Genomic DNA, 23490 nt, shown 5'->3' with positions numbered 1-23490 from the left:
ACACATATAATCCCAGCTTCTCAGGAGGCAGAGATGGAAAAAGTTAACAAGAAACAATCTCAACCAAAGAGCCATGAATGCATGGTAGTACCTGCCTGTGATCCCAACTACATGGAAAGACACAGGTCTGAGTCTGGCCCAGGCAAAAATGTGAGAACTTACCTCAAAAATAACTAAAGAAAAAATACTACAGATATGTCTCATCTAGCAAGCCCTGAGTTGAACTCCAGTGCCACAACAAAAAAAAAAAAAACACCTTTCATTTATTTTAAATTATAAAATTTTGTATGTATCTGTCCTGTGCCTGGCTTTATTTTATAGCCAGTATACACAGAGATTTATCCTCACTAGTGAAATGGTAGCCAAAGTAGGGGCACTGCTCTCGTGGGTTATTAACTAGATCACAATTCCTGAAAATACAGCAAGTTTCCAAATTCTGTCCTAACAAGCAGTTCTGTAACAAGCTTCTATATCTGTGCAAACATCTATAAATGTGGAAGATCTTCTGAAAGGCAAGTTTCTAGGAGTAGACTACTAAGTTGGTGCTACACTTTTAAATTTTTATTGGTATACTACAAAAAATTGTATAAGCAATACACTGAGTAAACCTGGCTTTCAGAGGTTATCATCAGCTCTAGAATTTAATATGTGGAAAGATCTGATATAAAAACACAAGTACAATATCCGATTCAAGACCATACATATACTCCCTTCCTCTCCTTCCTAAACTCTTAGTGACAGAAGAAATTACAGTGAACCTAACATAAAACTGAGATAGGTATAGGGCAGAGTCCCACCAACTGGTAAGTAATTTGAGGAATTTCTGAAATATAAAAAAGCCTATGGGGCTGGGAAGGTGGCTCAGTGGTAGAGTGTTTGCCTTGCATGCAATAAACCCTGGGTTCGATTCCTCAGCACCACATAAGCAAAAAAAAGCTGGAAGTGGCGCTATGGCTCAAGTAGTAGAGCCTTGAGCTGAAAAGCTAAGGGACAGCGCCCAGACTCAGAGTTCAGGCCCCACAACCAACAACAACAAAAAGCATATGGAATTGGGAATGGAGAGCATTCAAACAGAATAAAATTGAAGAGAAAAATGAAGCTCTGGGTAATGATGTTCCCATCAAACTTTGGAGAGAGGAGAATGTCAGCGTGGTGACCATGGGGACTAACTAAAAGAACTGCAGAGAGCAGAGCACGGGTGGCTCATGCTATAATCCTAGCTACTCAGGAGGCTGAGACCAAAGGATTGCGATGCAAAGCCAGCCCGGGCAGGAAAGGCTGTGAGACTCTTATCTCCACTTAATCACCAAAAGAGCTAGAAGTAGAGCTGTGGCTCAATTGGTAGAGCAGTAGCCTTGGGAAAAAAGCTCAGGGACAGCCCAGGCCCTAAGTTCAAGCCCAGGACTGGCACACCAGCACACACCAGCACACACCAACACATACCAACACACACACACACACACACACACACACACACACACACACACACACACACACACACACACACACACACACACACACACACACACACACACACACACACACACACACACACTGCAGAAAGCCATGGTGCTAAAGGAATACCAGAAGTCAGAACCTTACTATCCAGCTGTAGGGTGCTAGCTCATTTGCCCTCCAGCCTCTTGCTGAGCCCAGTTCCTAAATGGAGTGAAACAAAGTGCCAGGACTTCTAGCATGACTTTAGTGTCAGAAAAAAGTGAATTAGTACCTAATATGATTGCAGGCTGCCATATGGTCTTGAAGAGAAAACCACATAAAGAAGGCAGTCTGGTTCCAACAACAAAATAGATTCATCTTCCCTTCCCCTTCATGTTTGTTGCAAGGTGGCAACTCTGTGTATGTCAGCAGCAGAGCCTTTGGCCAGTTACTGTACTGGGGGGGGGGGGGGGGGGGGCGGGAAGGAGCAGGACTACACAGGTCAGGACTACAGTGTGGTGCCCACATGAGCTGAAGCCTCCTGGGTCTCTAAGTACATGAGTCATTACATAAGTCATTAATACTCTATCTTCTTCAACCTTTCTTCTTCCTATTCATCAAACTGGAAAATATCTATTGATATATTGACAGGTCACTGGCTCCTCTCTACCTTTAATTTGATGTATAAATGACTCAGTAAACTTTTATAGCAGATGTTAAATTTTTCAGTTCTAGAACTTTTATTTGGTTCTTTCTGAAGTTTTTATCTCTCTGTTAAGACTTGCCATTTGTTCATTTATTAAAAGCATATTTTCCTCCACATTCAGTAAACAGCTGCATTAAAATCCTATCCACTAATTCCAAAGTCAAGAATTTATCTGGGGCAGCTAAGTAATTACTACCAATGAACAAAAAGATTTCTTCTGGGATGATGATTTTGTAAATTCTAAAGTTGATTTATAGTGACAGTTGTTAAAAAAACATCCCAAAGAGGAAAATTCTGATTTCTCAAGTAACTATTTTCTATCATCAAGTTCCTATAGCATGATGACTTAATACCTAACTTAAATTCAAGAGTTCTCAAAGGGAATAAAAGTAACACCCAAACCACAAAGATTCAACAAGTAAACACAATGTGCAAAATTCATTTAGAGCCCACTTCTTTTTCTTTTTTGCCAGTCCTGGAGCTTGAACTCTGGGCCTGGGCACCCTCCCTGAGCTTCTTTTACTCAAGGCTAGCACTCTACCACTTGAACCCAGCTCCACTTCCAGCATTTCTTGAGTAGTTTATTGGAGATAAGAGTCTCACAGAGTTTCCTACCCAGGCTAGATTTGAGCCACAATCCTCAGACCTCAGCCTCCTGAGTAGTTAAGAGTTAGAGGCACGATCCACTGGTGCCTGGCTCCCATTTCTTATTTTAGAAAAACAATAGAGTGTAGATTAGTGGTAGAATACTTTCTTAGCAAGCAAAAGGCACAAGAGTTGATCCCTAGCACCAAATAAATTTCTTAAAAATAAAGCTATGAGGCTGAGTATGGTGCTGTATGTATATCTACAGTCCCAGCTACCAGGAAGGTGAAGTTCAGTTTGAGATCAGCCAGGGAAAAACTAATGAGATTCTAGCTCAAAAAACAAGCCAGGTATGGCACCACATATTTATAATTCCAATGAAGGTGTACATCCAAAAGAGAGGGGGGGGGGGGGGGAGGGAGGAAGGGAGGGAGGGAGGGAGGGAAGAAGGAAGGGAGGGAGGGAGGGAGGAGAGAGAGAGGGAAGGAGGGAGGGAGGAAGAAGAGAGGAGAGGCCTGGTAAGGTGGCTCAGTGGTAGAGCGCTTGCCTTGCAGGCATGAGACCCTGGGTTCAATACCTCAACACCACATAAGCAGAAAAAGCTGGAAGTGGCACTGTGGCTCAAGTGGTAGAGCGCTAGCCTTGAGCTGAAGAGCTGAGGGATAGCGCCTAAGCCCAGAGTTCAGGACCCACAACCGACCAGAAAAAAAAAAAAAAAAGACATTATAAGGTAAGAAGAAATGTAAATATGGGCTAATTTTTTTTGTTGTGAAAATACCATATAGAGGGATTACAATTACATGAGCAAGACAATGTGTATGTTTCTTATCAAGCATTGTTGCCTCTCCTTTGTTTCCCCTTCCCATCTCTTCCCATCTCCCACCCTCCCACCCCCCCCACCCACTATGGGCTAATTTTATTAGATGTTATAGTGTTGTGGTTACAAGGAGAAATTTTTTAGTGGCATGTTGAAATATGTAGGGCTTAAGTGTCACAAGGTCTACAACATATTGTTGGTTAAACACACTCAAGAGAAGCAATGTAAAATGCTAACAACTGTCTAATATAGGTGGTAGGTAATAACCATTTATTTCTTTCATATATGAAATTTCATATCAAAACTTTAAAAAGATAAGCTATATGGCTGAAAGAAAAAAAATAGGAAGTTTGAACTCAGAGCCCCATGCTTGTGAGACAGAAATTCTATTTCTGAGTATTATTTTCTCTAGTTTTTTTGTGCAATACTTCTTTTTCATGCTGGTACCAGGTTGTGAACTCAATCAAGATCTTATATTCTGGCTCAGCAAGCGCTCTCCCACTTCAGTCATGCCTCAAACTTAGCATTTTGTTAGCAAATTAGACATGGGAGTCTCTGATTTCTTTACCTGAAAACTTCCATCTTCTGATCAAGTAACTCAACAAACAAGCCAGGTATGGCACCACATACTTACAATTCCAATGAAGGTGTACATCCAAAAGATGTACTTGCTAATCCTGAGTAGCAAGGATTACAGGAATAAGCCACCAGTGCCTGGCTATACTTCTACTTTTGAGGTAAAGGCTCACTTCCTTTCCAAAGTGCAAGCCTGTACCATGAACTGCCTGTTTTATAGCTGGGATGAAAGGTTGCTGCATAATCTCCAGTTACTTCCATTGAGATGGGAGTCTCATAGACTTTTCTACCTAGCCTGGTGTAGAGCTGTGATCCTCCCAGTCTCAGCCTTCCACATAATTAGGATTACAGCTTTCTGTCATCATACTGATTTGTGGCTAAAAACTTTAGGGTTTGCAGTTACTTCCCAATTAAAATCTGCATAACAGAGTACAATGTAGCTCAGTGGCAAAGCACTTCCTAGCAAACGTAACAACCTGGGTTCGATCCTAACCTCCAAAAAGTAAAAGGCAAAAAAAAAAAAAAAAGACAGCTAAAATAAACATAATATGATTTGTATTTTCAACCCGGGAATCTTGATCACCCAACATTTTTCTAGCTATTGCTCAAACTACCACAAGATGTCACTCTTCCCCCATTCAAAGCAAAACAATCTTACAAGCTTATTTAAAAAACTTTAGAACCACTTTCTTTTATGAAGTAGAATTAAATAATTCTTCTCAATTCAAAAACTAAATATAACAAGACTAAATATAAGTGCTAGACTCAAGTTTTGTAAGGCTGTACATGAGACAGTGCATTTTAATGATTCCATCATCTCAGAGACACAGTTGAAGTTGGCTGCTTTAGTTACAAAGGCTTCTAGAGATTGAACCTGCAGATGCTAGGTCAGCTAGCGAGAGCTTAGAACAGCCACAGTTTACAGTGAGGGCTTCAAAGAAATGACCCACTCTGCCACAAATTTCCATGCATCCATAGTATATGGGATGGGGTTCCATGATTTATTTGCCAATCAATCCTCTGTCAAGAAACAATAAAGTAGGGTGCACAAATGCAATAGTGGTACTCACTAGATACTACGTTGAAGATGAAATATACAACTTATAGATGGGGACCAGAAGGAAAAACTGGGAGAGAGAAGGAAAGGGTGACACTGCCCAGAAAGAAATGTACTCATTACCTAATTTATGTAACTCTAACCCCAATGTAGATTGCCTTTACAATAGCAATTTTTAAAAAATAAGGTGGCAGAGCCCAAAGGAGCAGCAAGTACACCAAAAGTTTAAGAAGCTGTAACTAGTGAATGGAAAAGGGCTATCTCCATACTCCTTGTCAACTATATATGTATAGTAACTTCAAGTTTGTGACCATATGACAAAATTTAACAATACACAAAAACGTTTACTGTGTTATTCAGACACAATTGCAAACTAACAAAAAGTTGCAAAAACAATATAAGGAATATCCATATAAAGATTTGTCTATTATGTATGAATTACATTATATATGTATGTATTTCTGCAAGCCAGCTGGGCTGGCTTTTTTATCGTATTACTAAATGTGTATGTATTCTAAAGGTAGGACAAAAGAAGTGAAAAGTTCCCTCATTACTTACTCTCTAAATCAGAAATAATGAGGTTGTCATGAAGTTTCACAGCTCGATGCTGTTCTACTTCATCTTCAAGTTCAAAGATGGTTTCTTTCATGTCACTCCTTTCTGTTTCTTTTTCTTCCAATTCTGATCTTAGTTTTTCTAATGTCATATTCAAATCTTCTATTTGTTTCTTAGCTTCCTCTTGGAAGGCTCGGTATTCATCTTCTACCTATAAAAAATTAACAGATTTGGGAGAATCTAAGATAAATTCAAAATTTTGAAACCCACACAAGTTAAGCATGATGTAATCCTTTAGGATGTCCAGCACCCTAGTTTCCATCTCTGAATGCTGTAATAGATGGTTTATATCTTCTGTGTACAGTTTTTCCCTTTTTTATTACGGAATAAATAAGATGCATGGTAGAGACCAGAATAATAAACTCCTGTGTACTAACAACTCAGCTTTGAAGTCACTGAGTACATGGTCTGTGTTGTTTGATTCATTTCTCCCACTGCCCACTGCCCACTCTCCTTATGATGTTATTTCCATAGGTATTTGCATGTCATTCAAGTTATTTCTACATATATTCGTTATTTCTACATTTTTCCTTAATATGACCATAACAACATTCAAGAGCAATTTCTTTTTTAAAAATATTTTTATTATCTTTAAGTAGTCGTACAAAGGAGTTGTCAGTCAAGCACTGGTGGTCCACGCCTGTAAATATTAGCTAATCAGGAGGCTGAGATCTGAGGATCATAGTTCAAAGCCAAGCCCGGGCAGAAAAGTCTGTGAAACTCTTATCTCCAATTAACTTCCAGAAAACTAGAAGTGGCACTGTGGCTCAAAGTGTAGAGTGCTACCTAGCCTTGAGAAAACAGCTCAAGGACAGTGCTCAGGCCTTGAGTTCATACCCATGATCAACAACAAGAACAACAACAAAAAGGAGTTGCCATTAAATAGTTTATAAATTAATTTCTTAGTATCACTCAGTATCCAGTCCATGTTTGAACTTTGTCAATTTTATCAAAGGTATAGCAAGTTACTATGGTTAGGATCCACAAAGGACCCAAATATGTCATTGGTATATCTCAAAATTCATTGTCAGGTTTCCTTATTTATCTTTTCCTTTTGGGGGGGGGACCTGAACTCTGGGCCTGGGCGCTGTCCCTCAGCTCTTCAGCTCAAGGCTAGGGATCTACCACTTGAGCCACATGCTACTTCCGGCTTTTTTTTCCTTTTGCTTATGTGGTGCTGAGGAATCAAACCCAGGGCCTCAGGCATGCAAGGCAAGCGCTCTACCACTGAGCCACCTCCCCAGCCCCTTATCTATCTTTTCTATATCTTGCAAGATATTTGTTAATAAACTTGCTTTTTTTAATCCTAAAAAAAAAAAAAGAAGAAGAAGTTAAGCATGAGCAGCTACTCATGAACTAAAAGAAATGTTTAGGGGTTGAAGGTGTGACTCAGGTGGTAGACAGCCATCCAATGAGCAGAAGCATCAGATACCAAGTTTGAGTCCAAGTCTCAGAAAAAAGAAAAAAAAATGTTTAAGGGCTAGGGTCTCACAACTATAATCCTAGCTACTCAGGAGGCTGATATTTGAGGGAACTGAAGTAGGAGACCAGCACAGACAGAAAAGTTCACTCCATCTCCAAAATAATCAGCAAAAAGTAGGGATAGAGGCATGGTTCAAGTGGTAGTGTGTCAGCCTAGCAAGCTCAAGACTATGCCACCAAAGAAAAAAAAGAAAAACAGAACTAAAAGTATGAAATGTTATTCTACATTAATATAAGATTTTACATAAATGTTTTACATAAACTGTTGCTCTATCACTGAAATTACACTGATGTATCATTGAACTTAATCAAATTATGAGGGAATTTCAAAAGTTTCCCTCTTCCAAAGGTTGGACTAATCGCTGCATTTGGTGAGATTAACAAATATGTTCTCCTATAAAAAGGATGTATTTGAGACAGTTTCAATATCAAATCAAGCAACTACAAAGAAATTTTGTTTGTTTACTAGTATTGGGACTTAAACTCAGGGTCTGGATGCTATTCTTTGGCTCTTTTGTTCAGGGCTGACACTCTGCCACTTGAGCCACACCTCTACTTTTAGCAAAACTCTACTTGAAAAGCTGCCACTATAGCTGGGCAACAGGCAGTGGGCATTGCCAGTCCTGCAGATTGAAACTCCAGCTCTGCATTATCTTATGCCACAGTGACTATAGATAAGGACACAAAATTCCATGACACACTCCATAGGCATACCCAGAACTAGGCAGAAAGCATTCTGTTTTATAAATCTAGCCCATTCTCCCACAAGTAAGAAAACAATGAAGAGTGGCAGTGACAATATTATAAGAATACTTTTCACAGTATTCTAATAAAAGAAAAAAATTCCTGAGCTTTAAAAAATACTACTAGCTTAAAGGCTAGGCCTTGGTGACTCACGACTGTAATCTAGCTATTTGGAAAGTTGAGATCTGAAAGATGGTTATTCAAAGCCAGCGCAGGCAGAGAATCCCATGAGAGTCCATTCCCAAATAATTAGCAAAAAGTTGGTTTGGAGGCCTGGCACATATGGTAGAGAACCAATTAAGGAAGCCTGAGGTCCTAAGATCAAGCCCCAGTACAGGCACAGTGACAAAAATACACACACAGTTGAATAAAAGTTCGTGACACATTAAGTATTTCTGGTTCTTAATAAGCATGCGGTATATGAGGCAGCTGCATAATGCTCAGCCAAATTTTTATCTGTTTAGACAATACCTTCGCAATGGTGTCCTGCAATCGATTGGCATCATTTCGGGTATGAGCCAAATCTTCCTGCAGACTACTAGCCAGAGTCTCTGCTTTTTCTTTGTCTAGCCTAACACTCTCCAAGAGATCTTGAATATCAGATTTGTCTCCAGAGTTATGAATAGAATACAGTTCAGCCACTTTCTGTTTTTCATTCTCTAGCTGAGCTTTTAAGCGATTCATCTCTATCTGGTCGCTAGCTACAGTGGCTTTGTACTCCTCCAAGGTGGCTGCCAGGGTTGCTTTGCCCTTCTGCTCAGACTCAATAATTCGCTCCATGTGGTGACTACGTTCTTTGAGTGCACCTATCATTTCTTGAGCTTCTTTATTATCTTGTTCTGCCATTTTTAAAGTGTTGCTTAAATGCTGCTGGACCCCAAGAAGCTGCTCTCGCTCAAAACGGGCATTCTCAGCTAAGTCCATGTAACGCTGTTCTAATTCCATATAGCGCCCACTTTTTACATCTTCATCTATAACGTAAGAAATGTGATGCTCATCTAGAAGGGAACGGAAATATTCAATCTGTCGACTAAAGTGTTCCAACTTATCACTTTGCTGACATAAGGACTCCATAAGAATAACCTTCTCTTCCCCGAGCCTTTCATTTTCACTGTTTAGTTCTTGAGTGATCTGCTGTAAATCAGCCAGCTCTTGCAGGGTTGCTTGAAGTTCCTCACTTGTGCTGTGCTGGTTCTCTTCCATCTGATGAATTCGTTCTGTCAAGCAAGCCACAGACACTTCACTGGCATTCCCACTGCTCCCCTTCCGAGAGCGCTCTAGGCTCGGGATGCCCTCAGACTCAGAAGATGATGGGGCGTCCAGGGCGTCATCGCTGGAGGTGAGGGGCTGGTACACCTCACTACACTCACTGTCTAGGTTGTCCATAGAGTTACTGTGCTGATGGTCCATGAGGGTATTTTCATCCTGGCTCAGGAGATCTTCCACTGACCCTGGGGCAGAGCCTTCCACGGAAGAAGTCAGAGTTCCCCCTCCATCACTCTGGTTGCCAGGGGTGATTTCTGGGCTCAGAGACTGATAGCCAAACAGTTTTTCTGAATTGTCCAGTCTCTGCTCTAGGGAAAAGCCCAATGCATTTAATCTGTCCTTTAGCATTCGGTTCTCATTTTTCAGCTGGTTGAGTTCCTCACGGATGGCTGTGTTCTGTTCCTGCAGCTGCAACAAAGTGGACTCCACATCAGTCGGCTGGTGAGCAATGATGGTTTCCTTCCCCTCAGACTTTCCATCACCCTCAGAAGGATCTTCATTAATGCCCAGCTGAGCACGCATATCTCGAAGTTCATTTCTCAAATGTAAAATCTCCACGTCCTTGGTTTTTGCCAGGGTGAGGAGATCTTTCACTTTGGCTTCCAAAGCAGCTTTGTCACTGATCTGATTGTCTGATTTCGACTTGCTCATGCGAACATCACATTCTGTAGCAGTGCGACTTCGAGAACGCTTTGCCAATGCCACATCACTATTTCCCTGACCTGTAGAAGGTAGCTTTTTGCTCTGGTTTAGTCGGGTACGTTCTCGTAATCTTTCTCTGGTAGAACTGGATTCCTTATTACCTGCAGAAGTGCTCCGCTTGGTTGACGAGCTTGTGCCTACATATTTAAAACAAAGATTGAAAGCAAAAATATTAGCAACAAATGGATTTAGAGTTCATGGACAGGTCTGATTTATATACCACGATTTAGACCTGCATCAATCTCACCTTATAGTCTCATTACTTTAACATTCAATTTCCTCAAAACTAGATCATTCATCTTTTAATAAGCAATTAAGAAATTGTTATAAGCCAGGTGCCAGTGGCTCACGCCTATAATCTTAGCTACTTAGGAGGCTGAGACCTGAGGATTACAGTTCAAAGCCACCCCTAGCAGGAAAGGCCATGAGACTCTTATCTCCAATAAACCACTCAGAAAACCTAAGTGCACTGTGGCTCAAGTGGTAGAGCACTTGAGCTGAAGAGCTGAGGGACAGTGCCCAGGCCCAGAGTTCAAACCCCACAACTGACAAAAATAAATAAACAAACAAATAAATAAAAATAAAACATAAAAAAATTGTTAACCTAATTTAGACTTAAAAAGGGTAAATATCATAGAATGTGAAATGTAACTCAACAGAGCTGTTTAAAAAGATATACCTATTAAACCAGATTCTGGTGGTTCAGATCTATAATCCTAGCTACTCAGGAGGCTGAGATATAAAGTCTGAGATTCAAAGGCGGTCCAGGCAGTAAAGTCTAGGAGATTCTTATTTCCAATTAATCACTAAAAAGCCAGAAGTAGAGCTGTGTGGCTCAAGTGGTAGAATGTGAGCCTTGAATGAAAAAGCTAAGGGAGCAGGGCACTGGGGCTCATACCTATACTCAGGAGGCTGAGACCTTACGACTGCGGTTTAAAGCCAGTCTGGGTAGGAAAGTCCATGAGACTCTTATCTCCAGAAAAAGCTGGAAGTGGCACTGTAGCTCAAGTGGTAGAACACTAACCTTGAGCCAAAGAAAGTTAGGGACAGTGCCCAATCCCTGAGTGCCCCAGGACTGCACAAAAAAAAAAAAAAAGCTAAGGGATATTCTTAAGGAAGGAATACAAAGGCCCAATGCCCATGTGCCTTTGATCATATACAATAACATTTATCAAAATGAATTCCAGAAAAATGGAAACAAGGTGGGGGGCACAGAAATGGAGAGACAAAGGGTAAACGAATGTAGCAGTGGTACTCACTAGACACTGCATTGAAAATGAACTATACAATTTGTGGGTGGAGACAAGAGGGAAAAACTGGGACAGAGGGAGGGAAGGAGTGACACTGTCCAAAAAGAAATGTACTCATTATTTGACTTATATAACTCTAACCCCTATGTACACCACCTTTATAATGACAATTAAAAGTTAATTTTTAAAAAAGGAAAGCGAAAGCTAAGGGACAGTGTCCAGGTTCTGAGTTTAAACCCTAGTAGCAGCATTAAAAATAAAATACACATACACACACACAAACTCAAAACTGAAAATAGGGCCTAAAAGAGTTAGCCAGGGCAAAAAGTTATAGAGCAAACCAAGTGAAGATGATTCGAAGATCAGCCATGTGGCAAACTAAGTGCAGAAACAGAGGGTGAAGGAAGATCACAGGTTAGCAATGAAAGAATGAACTAAAAAATCTAGGTTACCTACACAAAACACAAAAATGATGACCAAATGAGTGCAAAGAAATTTCACTTCACAGAATACACAGGAATTGGGGCTGGGAAGGTGGCTCAGTGGTAGAGTGCTTGCCTTGCAAGCATGAGGCCCTGGGTTCAATTCCTCAGCACCACATAAGCAGAAAAAAAAAAGCCAGAAGTGGCGCTGTGGCTCAAGTGGTAGAATGCTAGCCTTGAGCTGAAGAGCTGAGGGACAGTGCCCAGGCCCAGAGTTCAAGCCCCACAACTGGACCCAAAAAAAAAAAAAAAGAATACACAGGAATTGAAACTCAAGTAGCAGTAATAAAAACAGGGCAGGAAGTCTGTGGCAGATTTCAAAGGCAGAGAGAAACACGACTAGAACAAACTAATGCAGAGGGTGATCCAAACTGGAATAGTATAACTTTTATACTTACCTTCTAAAATTAATTCCTCATATCTAAACCTTTGCAAAAAGAAAAAAAAACCTATGAATGATTGACAAACAAAAAGGATCCAGAATGAAAGTAAGGATAAACACGCCTGAAGTGAAAAAGAGAGGTAAAGAAACAAGAAGAGAGAGGAGCCAGGCACTGATGGCTCCCGCCTGTAATCCTAGCTACTCAGGAGGCTGAGATCTGAGGATGCAGTTTGAAGCCAGCCCAGACAGGAAAATTAATTTTCTTACAGTTTTGAATTCTACTAAGTCTAAGAGTAAGTATGGGCAGGGCTGATTTTCCTGTAGCTTCTTTCCCTGGCTTGCAGATGGCTGCCTTCTCAGTATGTCTTCACGTGGCAATCCTGCCTTCTCATCTCCTTCCGACTAGATTAGGGCTACCTTAACCCCATCCTAATTTAATCACCTCTTTACAGTACTTAGTCTGAAAGTATATGTCATTCTGAGATTATGGGCATTGGGGCTTCAACATAGGTATTTCAAGGGGACACAGTTCAGCCTGTCAGCAGCCTTATTCTTCAGTTTTCATGCTATACTTTTGCTTACTCCTGATGACCTTCCTAAAGCTGTTTGACTCCAGTGTGCAAAATAGTGGTTTCTACCTCAGCTTATCTACACCTTACTCATCCTACAAGAGCATGGGTGGGGAGCTTCTCCTTTCCTGCTGTTATCAGCTCTCCTTTTTCCTTTTTTTTTTTTGGTCAGTATGAGGCTTGAACTGAAGGCCTGGGCACTGAGTTCGGTGGTATTTTTATGAATATCATGGTTCAAAGACAGCCCAGGCAGGAAAATCCATGAAATTCATATCTCCAATTAACTACCAGAAAATGGGAAGTGATGCTGTGGCTCAAAGTGGTAGAGAGCTAACCTTGAAAGCTTAGGGACAGTGCTCAGGCCCTGAGTTCAAGCCCCAAAACTGCCCCCAAAAAAACCCAAAACAATGTATCATGATCTGGGGGGAAAAAAGCAGACATAGGGATAGGCAGGTAGTAAATTCTGGCTAAGTCTAACACACATGACAGAGGCTGACAGCTTTCAGGATGACAAAGCAGGATCTGCTATTCTGTTGGCCAACTAGCCTTTCTGGGCTTTATCACAATTTACATGACGCTTTTTTCTTTTTTATTACAATTAGCAGCACAACTTTACAAATTAATGGGTTTCATCATGTGATTTTATGTTTACTGGAAGTCTTTATAAATCTAAGAAGTATAATGTAGTAGCATTCCTCTTTAGACTAAGGAGAATGGGTTAACGGATCACTCACACTAAGTCTAAAATAAAACATCTGCTACTGAACAAACAAAGGGTTAGAGAATTGGAATGAATGATCCTAGCCATTAATCAAAGGCTAAAACAGAAAGAGAAACAACCATAAGAAATGTGCCTCCTGATGCTTGGTCAAACCACCACATATGAACCAAGCTTGTTGGGTGGTAGGGGGAAGAAGGTCAAGCGTGGAAGTATACACTTGTGATTTAATACTTAGGAGGCAGAGACTAAGAGAATCACAGGTTGAGGTCACTCAAGGTAAAAAACAGTATCCAACAAGCCAAAAGGTGGTGAGCACCCACGGTCCCAGCTTTGTGGAAAGCATTAAGCAAGATCCTGGACAGAGCCTGGTTCTGATTAAAGGTTATTTTCAAGAACTCAAGTGGTATTGTGATTATGCTGTAGAAGAATCCTTATCTTTCAAACATAATAAAATAGTATATCTCTGGAATTTGTTTCAAAATTGCAAGTCGTTTAAGGAGTATTATTCAGTGGTAGAGCACTTGTGGTAGAGCACTTGCCTACATCTTACTAAATCCTAGATTTGACCCCTCAGTATAGCAAAAATATATAAACAGCCGAGGTGTGGTAGCACGTACCTTTAATCCTAGCACTCAGGAGAATTAGACAAAAGGATTATGAGTTCAAGGCCAGCCTGAGCTACACAGTAAGACCCTGATTCAAAAACCCAAAACAAACAAACAAAAACAACAACCAATCAATAAAAGTAACGGGAGAGGAGGATGGATATCAGGAGCTAGAACCGACTATGAATTGATAATGGCAATGAAAATGTGTCCATTTTATATGCATTTGAATATTTTTCTTAGCTTTAAAATACTGTAATTAGATGGAACACTTCAAATACGAATGCACTGTGCCTGTACAAACAAAAGGCGGCTGATATCTCAAGAGGGCATGCCCCCTACCAGTGCTGATCTTGGATTTGTTCTCCACAGTGGTCATGACAGGGGCAGATGCTGAAGGTAAAGCAGATGAGCAGGTGCTTTTCTTTCCTTTAACACCATTAGTCACTGTTACTCCTCCAGCCATTCCAGCTAAAAGGTCATCATTGCTCTTGGTCTAGAAACAACAGAAAATAAAAATAAATTTAAGACAAAGCAAGAATAAGCATTTCAAGAATGAGCAAAGTTCTTGATTTTCAAACTGAGTTTAATTTAGCCACACGGAGACTTTATGATTTTTAGTAAGCAGCAAACCACACTGGGTAGACATTCATTAACAGAATCTCCTTATGGCTTATAGGAAATCTTGCTAAGATACTAAAATCACATATGTAAATCACCCTTGTCATCTAGGACTGACTTTGGACCATGAATCATCTCAGCAAAACCACATGGGCTATCTCAGAACAGTTCCATACTTCCATACAAAGTGCCAACTCACACTTTCAAGAGAGCAGAATTATTAATAGTTAATAATCGGGCTGGGAAGGTGGCTTAGTGGTAGAGTGCTTGCCTAGCATGCATGAAACCCTGAGTTCGATTCCTCAGTACCATACCACATATACAGAAAAAGCCAGAAGCAGTGCTGAGGCTCAAGTAGTAGAGTGCTAGCCTTGACCAAAAAGAAGCTCAAGGCAATGGCTGTGCCCTGTGTTCAAGCCCCAGGACTAGAAAAAAAAGAAAAGAAAAGAAAAAATAGTTAAATGATCTTCACTGCTCCAAAGTGACTTAATTATGAACTAAAATCTAAATAAAATTCCTATGAAATGCACCTTTCTTAACTAATTATCTAGTAAAGTTTACATTTAAAAAAAGTTGAGGCTTAAACTCTGGGCCTAGGCATTGTCCCCTAAGCTCTTCAGCTCAAGGCAAGCACTATTTTACTTGAGCCACAGCACCAATTCCAGTTTTCTAGTGGTTTATTGGAGATAAAAGTCTCACCGACTTTCCTGCCCAGGCTGGCTTTGAACTGTGATCCTCAGATTTCAGCCTCTTGAGTAAGTAGGATTACAGGCGTGAGCCACCAGCACCCAGCTGAGTTTTTGAAGACCAAGGTAATACATAAATTTAAAACTACAGATCCAGGCCCCAATGGCTCACACCTATAATCCTATCTACTCAGGGGGGCTGAGATCTAAGGATCACAGTTTGAAGCCAGCCCAGGCAGAAAAGTCTCCAGGAGACTCTTATCTCCAACTAACCACTCAAAACCAGAAGTGGAGCTGTGGCTCAAAGTGGTAGAGCACTAACAATGAGAAAAGAGCTCAGGAACAGCATCGAGGCCCTGAGTTCAAGCCCCACAATGGACAAAAAAAAATAAGTAAACAAAAAACTACAGAACTGAGGATGGAAGAGAAAAAATGGGGACAATGCGAAAGAAAGGGTGACATTGTCCAAAAAGAAATGTACTTTTTTTTTTGGTAGGTTGTGGGACTTGAACTCAGTGCTTGGGTGCTTGCTGTTCCTGAGCTCTTTTGCTCAAGGCTAGCACTCTACCAATGTGAGTCACAGCTCTACTTCCACTTTATGAATAGTTAATTGGAGATAGAGTTTCCTATAGTCTCTTGTGGACTTTTCTGCCCAGACTGGCTTCAAACCACAATCCTCAGATCTCAGCCTCCTGAGCAGCTAGGATTACAAGCATGAGCCACTCTCGCCTGATGAAAAAATGTACTCTTTACCTGATTTATATAACTGTAACCCCTTTGTACATCACCTTTATAATAACAATAAAATATTTTAATTTAAAAAAACGTTTAAACTACACAACTCCTAGGAAGAGCAAAGGCTAGTCTGCCTCAAAGATCACAACACACTTGAGAAAAACCATTTGTAACATTTAGCTATATTGTATAAAGATTATTAAAAATATAAGCTTTTGAAAAGAAAATGAACATTATGAATACTAGAACTGGCAATCAAATTATTGTTTAAAAAAAAGAGTAAAAACAAAGGAAGAGGTAACAATGCTTGATAGGAAATGTACTCATTACCCTACTCATGTAAATGTAACCCTTCTTACAGTATTTTTACAATAAAAATATACATGGTAAGAAAAAAAAAGAAAAAGCTTAAAACTTAGTGCTGGTAGCTCATGACTGTAATCCTAGCTACTCAGGAAGTTGAAGATCATGGTTGAAAAACAGCTCAGTCAAGAAAACTCTCCAAAAATTAACCACCAAAAAAAGCTGGAAGTAGAGCTGTGGCTCAAGTGACAGAGCTCTAGTCTTGAGCAAAAAAGCTCAGGGATAGTGCACACACACACACACACACACACACACACACACACACACACACACACACACACACACACGTGGCTCAAGTGACAGAGCTCTCTAGTCTTGAGCAAAAAAGCTCAGGGATAGTGCGCGCGCACACACACACACACACACACACACACACACACACACACACACACACACACACACACACACACACACACACACACACACACCTACCTGCTCATTACAGATGAGCAGTCTGAAACAATTTTCTGTATAGCCTAAGATTCGAGAATCTAGATATTAAACAGACGGTTTCTCACTGAAGGAAAAAGATGTTACAAACTACAGATTGCAAACCTTGTATGCTACTGGAATTGAAATATAAGCAAAACTCATCATTATTTTTTTTTTCAGAACTTGGGTTTGAATTCGGGGCCTTTGTATTTGCTATACAGAAAATGATCACTTGAGCCATGCCCCCATACATTTTTGCTTTAGTTATTTTGGGGGTGTGGGTGGGGAGTCACTCATTGGGGCTTTAACTCTGGGCCTGGGCTTTGTCCCTCAGCTCTTCTGCTCAAGGAGAGCATTCTACCACTTGAGCCACAGTGCCACTTCCAGTTTTCTGGTTTAATGGAGGTAAGAGTCTGATGGACTTTCCTGCCCAGGCTGGCTTTGAACCTCGATCTTCAGGTCTCAGCCTCCTGAGATTACAGGCGTGAGCCACCAGCACCTGGCATGCTTCAGTTATCTTTTAGATAGAATCTTGTGCTTTTTCTCCTGAGCTTTGAACCACAATCATCCTATCTATTCTTCCCACATATTTGGAGTGAATGACAAGAACCACCATGACTAGCTTTTTCTTGGCTGCGATGGGGTCTTGCTCATTTTTTGCATAGGTTGTCCTCTAACCAAAATCCTCCCATTCTCTGTGACTCCTAAGAAGTTTGGATCACAGGTGTAATCCACAGTACCCAGGGCATGTTTGTATGCATGTGCATGTCCCAAAAATAATGAACATCTCTAACTTCTAGACCTTTGTTTTAAAATTCGGTCCTCTATTACAAGATTAACAAAGTCTAATTGAAACCTGGAAAAGTACAAAGCTTACTCTGCCAGCAATCAAGGAAGTGCTCAAAGAAATAACAGAAACATGCTAAAGAGACAGAGGAGCCACACGGAAAGGTTCCTGGCCCTTGTCCCTGGCCAAATCAGGGACAATGTAAGCATGAAATCAAGTGATGGCTAATATAATTTACAGAACACTGGAGAAGAAACAATGAATCCAAATCAACAAATAAATAGATGAGGGAGAAAGTAAAAACTCTTCCTTAGAATAGAATGTCAACTACTATCTGTAAAAGGAATGATGGTATTACTAAATTACCATTTGGCAAAAACCATTGTAATAAATGATTCTAAAAATTATCAAAAAATTTTTACATATCAAAAATGGAAACAGGGGAAAAGAAGGTATCTCCAACAAGGTTATTTATTTGTTACAAAAGCAAACATAATAACTGACAGTGAAGAAATATAGCCAACATCACCTTAACCAAGCAAATATATGTCCCCAGTACCAGAACAAAGAGAAGCCGTATGTTTTCAGAAAGGATGTGCCATATCTGCTCTCTCCCCACCAAAATCTCATAACCCAGACTTGGTCCCATGGGAACAATGACAAACCCAATTTGTCAGGATAGTCTACTAAATAACTAGTCTGTGCTCTAAATTCCTGAATTAAGGACTATGCCAAATTTAAGGAGAACAAAGACCACTTAATGTAATCTGATCCTGAATTGGATACTGGACCAAAAATGAAGTGTTTTTCTCTTTTCTCAATGTGAATATTAATACAACTGGAGAAATTTAATCAAAGTCTATATTTCAGATACTAGCATTATATCAATGTTAACTTCCTGATTTTGCAATTATTTGCAATTAATTATAGTTATAAAAGAAACCATCATTGTTTTTTAGTAAATGTATACTAAAATATTAGGTAAGGGCTGTATGTCTAGAATTTTTCTCATAAAGTTTAAGAAAAAATTTATGCAGGACTGGGAAGTTGGCTCAGTGGTAGAGTGCTTGCCTCACATGCTTGAGGCCCTGGGTTCCATTCCTCTGCATCACATAAGCAGAAAACAACCAGAAGTGGCTCACGTGGTAGGGCGCTCACCTTGAGCTGAAGAGCTGAGGGACGGTGCCCAGACCCAGAGTTCAGGCCCCACAACCAACCCCCCCAAAAAATTTACTCAATATAATATATGGTATATATGTGTATGTATATATACATGTATATGTATGTGCATGTATATGTGTATGTATACATATATGCAGTGGCAAGTAATCAGGCAATCTTAATAAAAGCTTAATATGAAGTATACAATATAGTAACAAAGTAGTTATATTGCCTGTAATCCCTGCTACTTGAAAGGCAGAAGCAAGATTGCTTGAGTACAGGAGTTTGAGGCCTGAGTAACAAAGTAAATCAACTCTTTTGCTAGATGGGAGATTGGGCTGCAGGGAGAGTGAAGAGTGATGAAGGTTAGCGTTCAAATCAATCACTGTAATTATTCAAGTGGAACAAGGAAGTAGGTAGCTAACAGCTGTAATCCTAGTTATTCAAGAGGTTGAGATTTAATCTTAGCTGGAAGCCAGACCTGGCAAGAAAGTCTGTAAGACTCTTATTTCCAGTTAACCACCAAAAAAACTGGAAGTGGAGCTGGGGTTCAAGTAATAGAGAACCAGCCTTGAGCTAAGCAGCTCAGGGTCAGAGCCCAGGCCCTGAGCTCAAGCCCCAGGACACACACTTACATACTCACACACCCACACATCCACACACACCAATGAAACCTGTTTACAAAGACAAGAAGACAGATGGGGAAGAGATTGAAAAGCAGAGTAAATGTGTGGATACCAATAATGAAATCCCTCCCTGCACAATTAATGCCAGCTGATAAAAATAAATTAACTAAGGATCAGATTGGGAGAATATACCATTAAAAAAGAACTGAATTTTTTTCTTCTTGACTTTAATAGCTACCAAGAAACTTTGAAAAACAGAGTGAATATAACTAACAAATATCTTTTCAATGTATAATAAATATATACCAATTTTAAAAAGTATATTCAAAGGGCGTAAAAAAAATAATCAAGGCCATTTACAAAGGTGCTTAATCTCACTAATAACAACACAAACGAAAATCAAAGCCACAAAAGAACCCCTTTACCACTCTGGGCCGAATGGTTAAAATGAAAAGAATAACAATATAAATGTAGGTAAGAACTAGTAACCACTCTGAGAAGCAATCTGGTTTGTTAAAGCTAAACATATAATACACTCTCTGATCCACTAATTATACTCTGAACCAACAGAAATTCTACATGCATGCAATAAAAAAAAAAATGCATATAAAATTGCCTCAAAGTGAAACCTTCAAAAATCCCTCAACAGTAAGTAGATAAATAATAAATTGTAGTACATTCATCCCACAGACTATTAACCAGCAATAAAGAGAAGGAATGTTGTTACATATAATAGAGAGTAAAAGAGAAGGCATACATAAAAAAATAAAATAAATGAGTATAGCTGGGCACGTGGCGCAAATGACAGAGTGCTTTGCCTAGTGACCACAAAGCCCTGAGTTCAAATTCCAGTACTACCAAAAAAAAAAAAAGCATACATGGTTCCATTCAAATAAAGATCAAAAACTGGAGAGAAAAAAAATTAACCTATGGTTCTACATGTAAGTATTACTCTGGGGAGGTCAGGAAGAGTAATTATTATCTGGGCCAAAGAAGATTCTGGAGAGAAAGTTCCTGCTGTTTCATGATCTGGCTGGTGGCTGCAGTGTATGTTCACCTTACAAAAAAACCCAATACCTCCCGGTGCCGGTGGCTCAAGCCTATAATCCTAGCTACTTAGGAGGCTGAGATCTGAGGATCACAGTTCAAAGCCAGCCCAGGCAAGAAAGTCTGTGAGACTCTTATGTCCAATAAAGCACTAGAAAACTGGAAGTTGTACTGTGGCTCAAGCAGTTAGAGCCTTGCCTTGAGCTGAAGAGCGCAGGGACAGCGTTCAAGCCCAGAGTTCAAGCCCCACAGCAGACCAAAAAAAAAAAAAAAAAAATACCAAGCTGTGTGAATTTTTCTGTACATAGACTATACAACAACAAAGTAAAAACAAAACCAAGTCAAGCACCAGTGGCTCACCCCTGTAATCCTAACTATTCAGAAGGCTGAGATCTGAGGATCACAGTTTGTAGTCAGCCCGGGTAGGAAAGTATATGAGACTTATCTCCAATTAACCAACAGAAAACCGAACTGGCACTGTGGCTCAAAGTGGTAGAGTACTAGTCTGGAGTAAAAAAGCTCATGACAGTGTCCAGGCCCTGAGTTCAAGCCCCACAACTAACAAAAGGCACTTTCCAGCTTACCTTTTACACTTACCTGTAGGCTTGCTGCTTTTCCTATTTCTTTAAATATTGCCACAAGATTCTGTACACACACATACGTTTCCACACATGAAATTTGGAATGGGGTATGGTATTCAATTCCCAATACCCCCATATACACCCACACCATACACACAAATAAATGAAGTTGATGAAAGAACACTTTTTTAATAACATGTAAAATACAAATTGTTCAGTAAAATATTCCAGATATTGATAATAAAATACAACAACTAAAGTACTATACACTTTTCAAGGTCAAGTCAAAGTTTCCTAATGAACACCTTCAGCTCAAATTTTAAGATGAGTGTTCAAGGTCGGATGTGGTGGCTCATGCTTATAATTCCAGCAACTTGAGAGACAAAGATCAGGAAGATGGTAGTTCAAGGGTAGCCCATGCAAAAAGTTAAAGAGGTAAGAATGGCATACACCTGTAATCTAAGCTACTAAGGAGGTTGTAGGTAGGACAGCCATGCTAGAACAAGGTTATCTGAAAAAACTTAAGCAAAAAAGGACAGAGGGCATAGCTCAAGTAGTAGAAATGCCTATCTAGCAAGTATAAGGAGGCCTCGAGTTCAAACGCTTATATATCAAAAAATTGCTTTAAATTTTACCTTTTAAGTTTCAGAGATGGACTGCTCATACCATTAACTGCTTTCTTCTGTTATGGGGGTTGGGGGACGTGGCTGGCAACCTAAACCTGGGACCTTGTTCATGAAAAACAAACAAACTATCACTAGCTACCTCCTCTGCTCTGATAACCTAATATTGGACTATAAGGTTAAGATCACACACAAAAAAGGTATGATCATAAGTACTCAGCTATTCATTCAGACTCTGATTGAAGGTTATTAGTTTCCATCTATCCATTTTTAGGAAAAAAGTATTTGCCAGTATAATGAAAAAGGCATATTGATCCTACAAGCACAAACTATGAATACTGATCAGTATGCTGATTTTGGCAGAACAGGCATTTATGAATTTATCTCTACAAAGAAAATAATTCTAGGGCTGGGAAGGTGGCTCAGTGGTAGAGCACTTGCATTGCATGCTCAAGGCCCTGGGTTTGATTCCTCAGCACCACATAAGCAAAAAGAAAAAAGCCGGAAGTGGCGCTGTGGCTCAAGTGGTAGAGCGCTAGCCTTGAGCTGAAGAGCTGAGGGACAGTGCCCAGGCCCAGAGTTCAGGCCCCACGACCGGACCCAAAAAAAAGAAAGAAAGAAAATAATTCTATTATTTGTGACAAAGAACACACAAAATCCCCATACAAGATGTCACAGCTCCTGAAAAGAGTAACCTCCTCCAAACTTACTGCACAATAATAGTGGCTTGTTCAATGATAACCACAGCTCCAATGAGCAGTGAGATACTCAGCATCAGAGGTTCTTCCTCCTAGCTCTTGATAAGATCTAGCCTCAAGAAATGAGGTAAGTGAGAAAATGCATTGTCCTATACCTTACTACTGAAAAGGGGCATAAGAATATTGTGCAATGCTGATACCCAGGTATGAGTCCGCACACAAATGAGTTTGTGTAGGAATCTAAATAATTAAAAGGCAAATGCTTCCTTCAGCTCACTAATCATCACTGCTCCATCATAGTTATTGGAATTCAAGTTGTGAAAGGTATCATGAGCCAGAGATGGAAGTCTTACTCCATTCCCCTCCCTTCTTTTGTAGGGCTGTGAATTGAACCTGGGCATAAACTATCCTAAATGAGTGCTCTACAACTGAGCTACACTCTGGCCCCTCAAAAGCCACTTAATGGTTTCAATTTTTCTGTTCTGTTTCACTATTTTCTTTTTTCCTACATTCACTTCTTCAATTGCTAATCAATGACTTCTCTTTTAGGTAAAACATAGTACTCCCTACAGGAACTATTACAAAAGAGCTTTAGCTCTTCCCTAACCATCTCCACTACCTACCTGCCTACACACGTATCAATTTAAATAGACTTGTCAACACAGCAAAGTCAAAGGTAAGACAGCTAGCTCGTGCCGGCAAGAGTTGATACTCAGTTTTGTTTTAGAATGGAAAAGTACTCACTTTTCAGATCAAACTGCCAGTGAGTCAAGATCCACACCTCAGAAGATCTGACATGCCTGCTCCATGCATGCTCCATAGTTAATCTTCAAAGACACTGACTGCCACTGATGAGGAAGCCATAGAAGGAAGGCAGTAGTGCACATCCAGGGCCAATGTATCAACCTATTCTTCCAGTCACAACAACAGGTCACCCAATCACACAGGCCCTCCACTCTGAGGACAACCCCAGCAATGGAGTAACCAGTTAGGTTAGAAAATGCTGCCTGACTTCTAGACATGTGGCAGCACTACCATCAAGGAAATTCTTCAGGGTGCTGATTCAGAGTAATGTCAGCAGGGCAAAGACCTATCCTGGTACTATCCTCCATGCCATAGGATGACACCTATCAA

The 23490-nt window shown here is 40.1% G+C and overlaps 1 protein-coding gene across 1 annotated transcript in view; it reads right to left on the bottom strand.

Annotated features, from left to right (window-relative positions):
• Positions 1–23490, bottom strand: part of Specc1l (sperm antigen with calponin homology and coiled-coil domains 1 like) — a 158159-nt gene that overhangs the window by 89323 nt on the left and 45346 nt on the right. Inside the window, exons 3-5 of the mRNA XM_042666204.1 lie at positions 14339–14492; positions 8491–10124; positions 5737–5944 (exon numbers count right to left, since the gene is read on the bottom strand). Coding sequence (XP_042522138.1) covers positions 5737–5944; positions 8491–10124; positions 14339–14492 — 1996 coding nt within the window. The remainder of the gene's footprint in view (positions 1–5736; positions 5945–8490; positions 10125–14338; positions 14493–23490) is intronic.

Source organism: Dipodomys spectabilis, unplaced genomic scaffold (assembly GCF_019054845.1).
Source record: "Dipodomys spectabilis isolate Male_0828 unplaced genomic scaffold, ASM1905484v1 ptg000363l, whole genome shotgun sequence".
NCBI lineage: Eukaryota > Metazoa > Chordata > Mammalia > Rodentia > Heteromyidae > Dipodomys > Dipodomys spectabilis.
The sequence above is the reverse complement of the archived record's forward strand: the minus strand, read 5'-3'. Positions and strand labels throughout refer to the sequence as shown.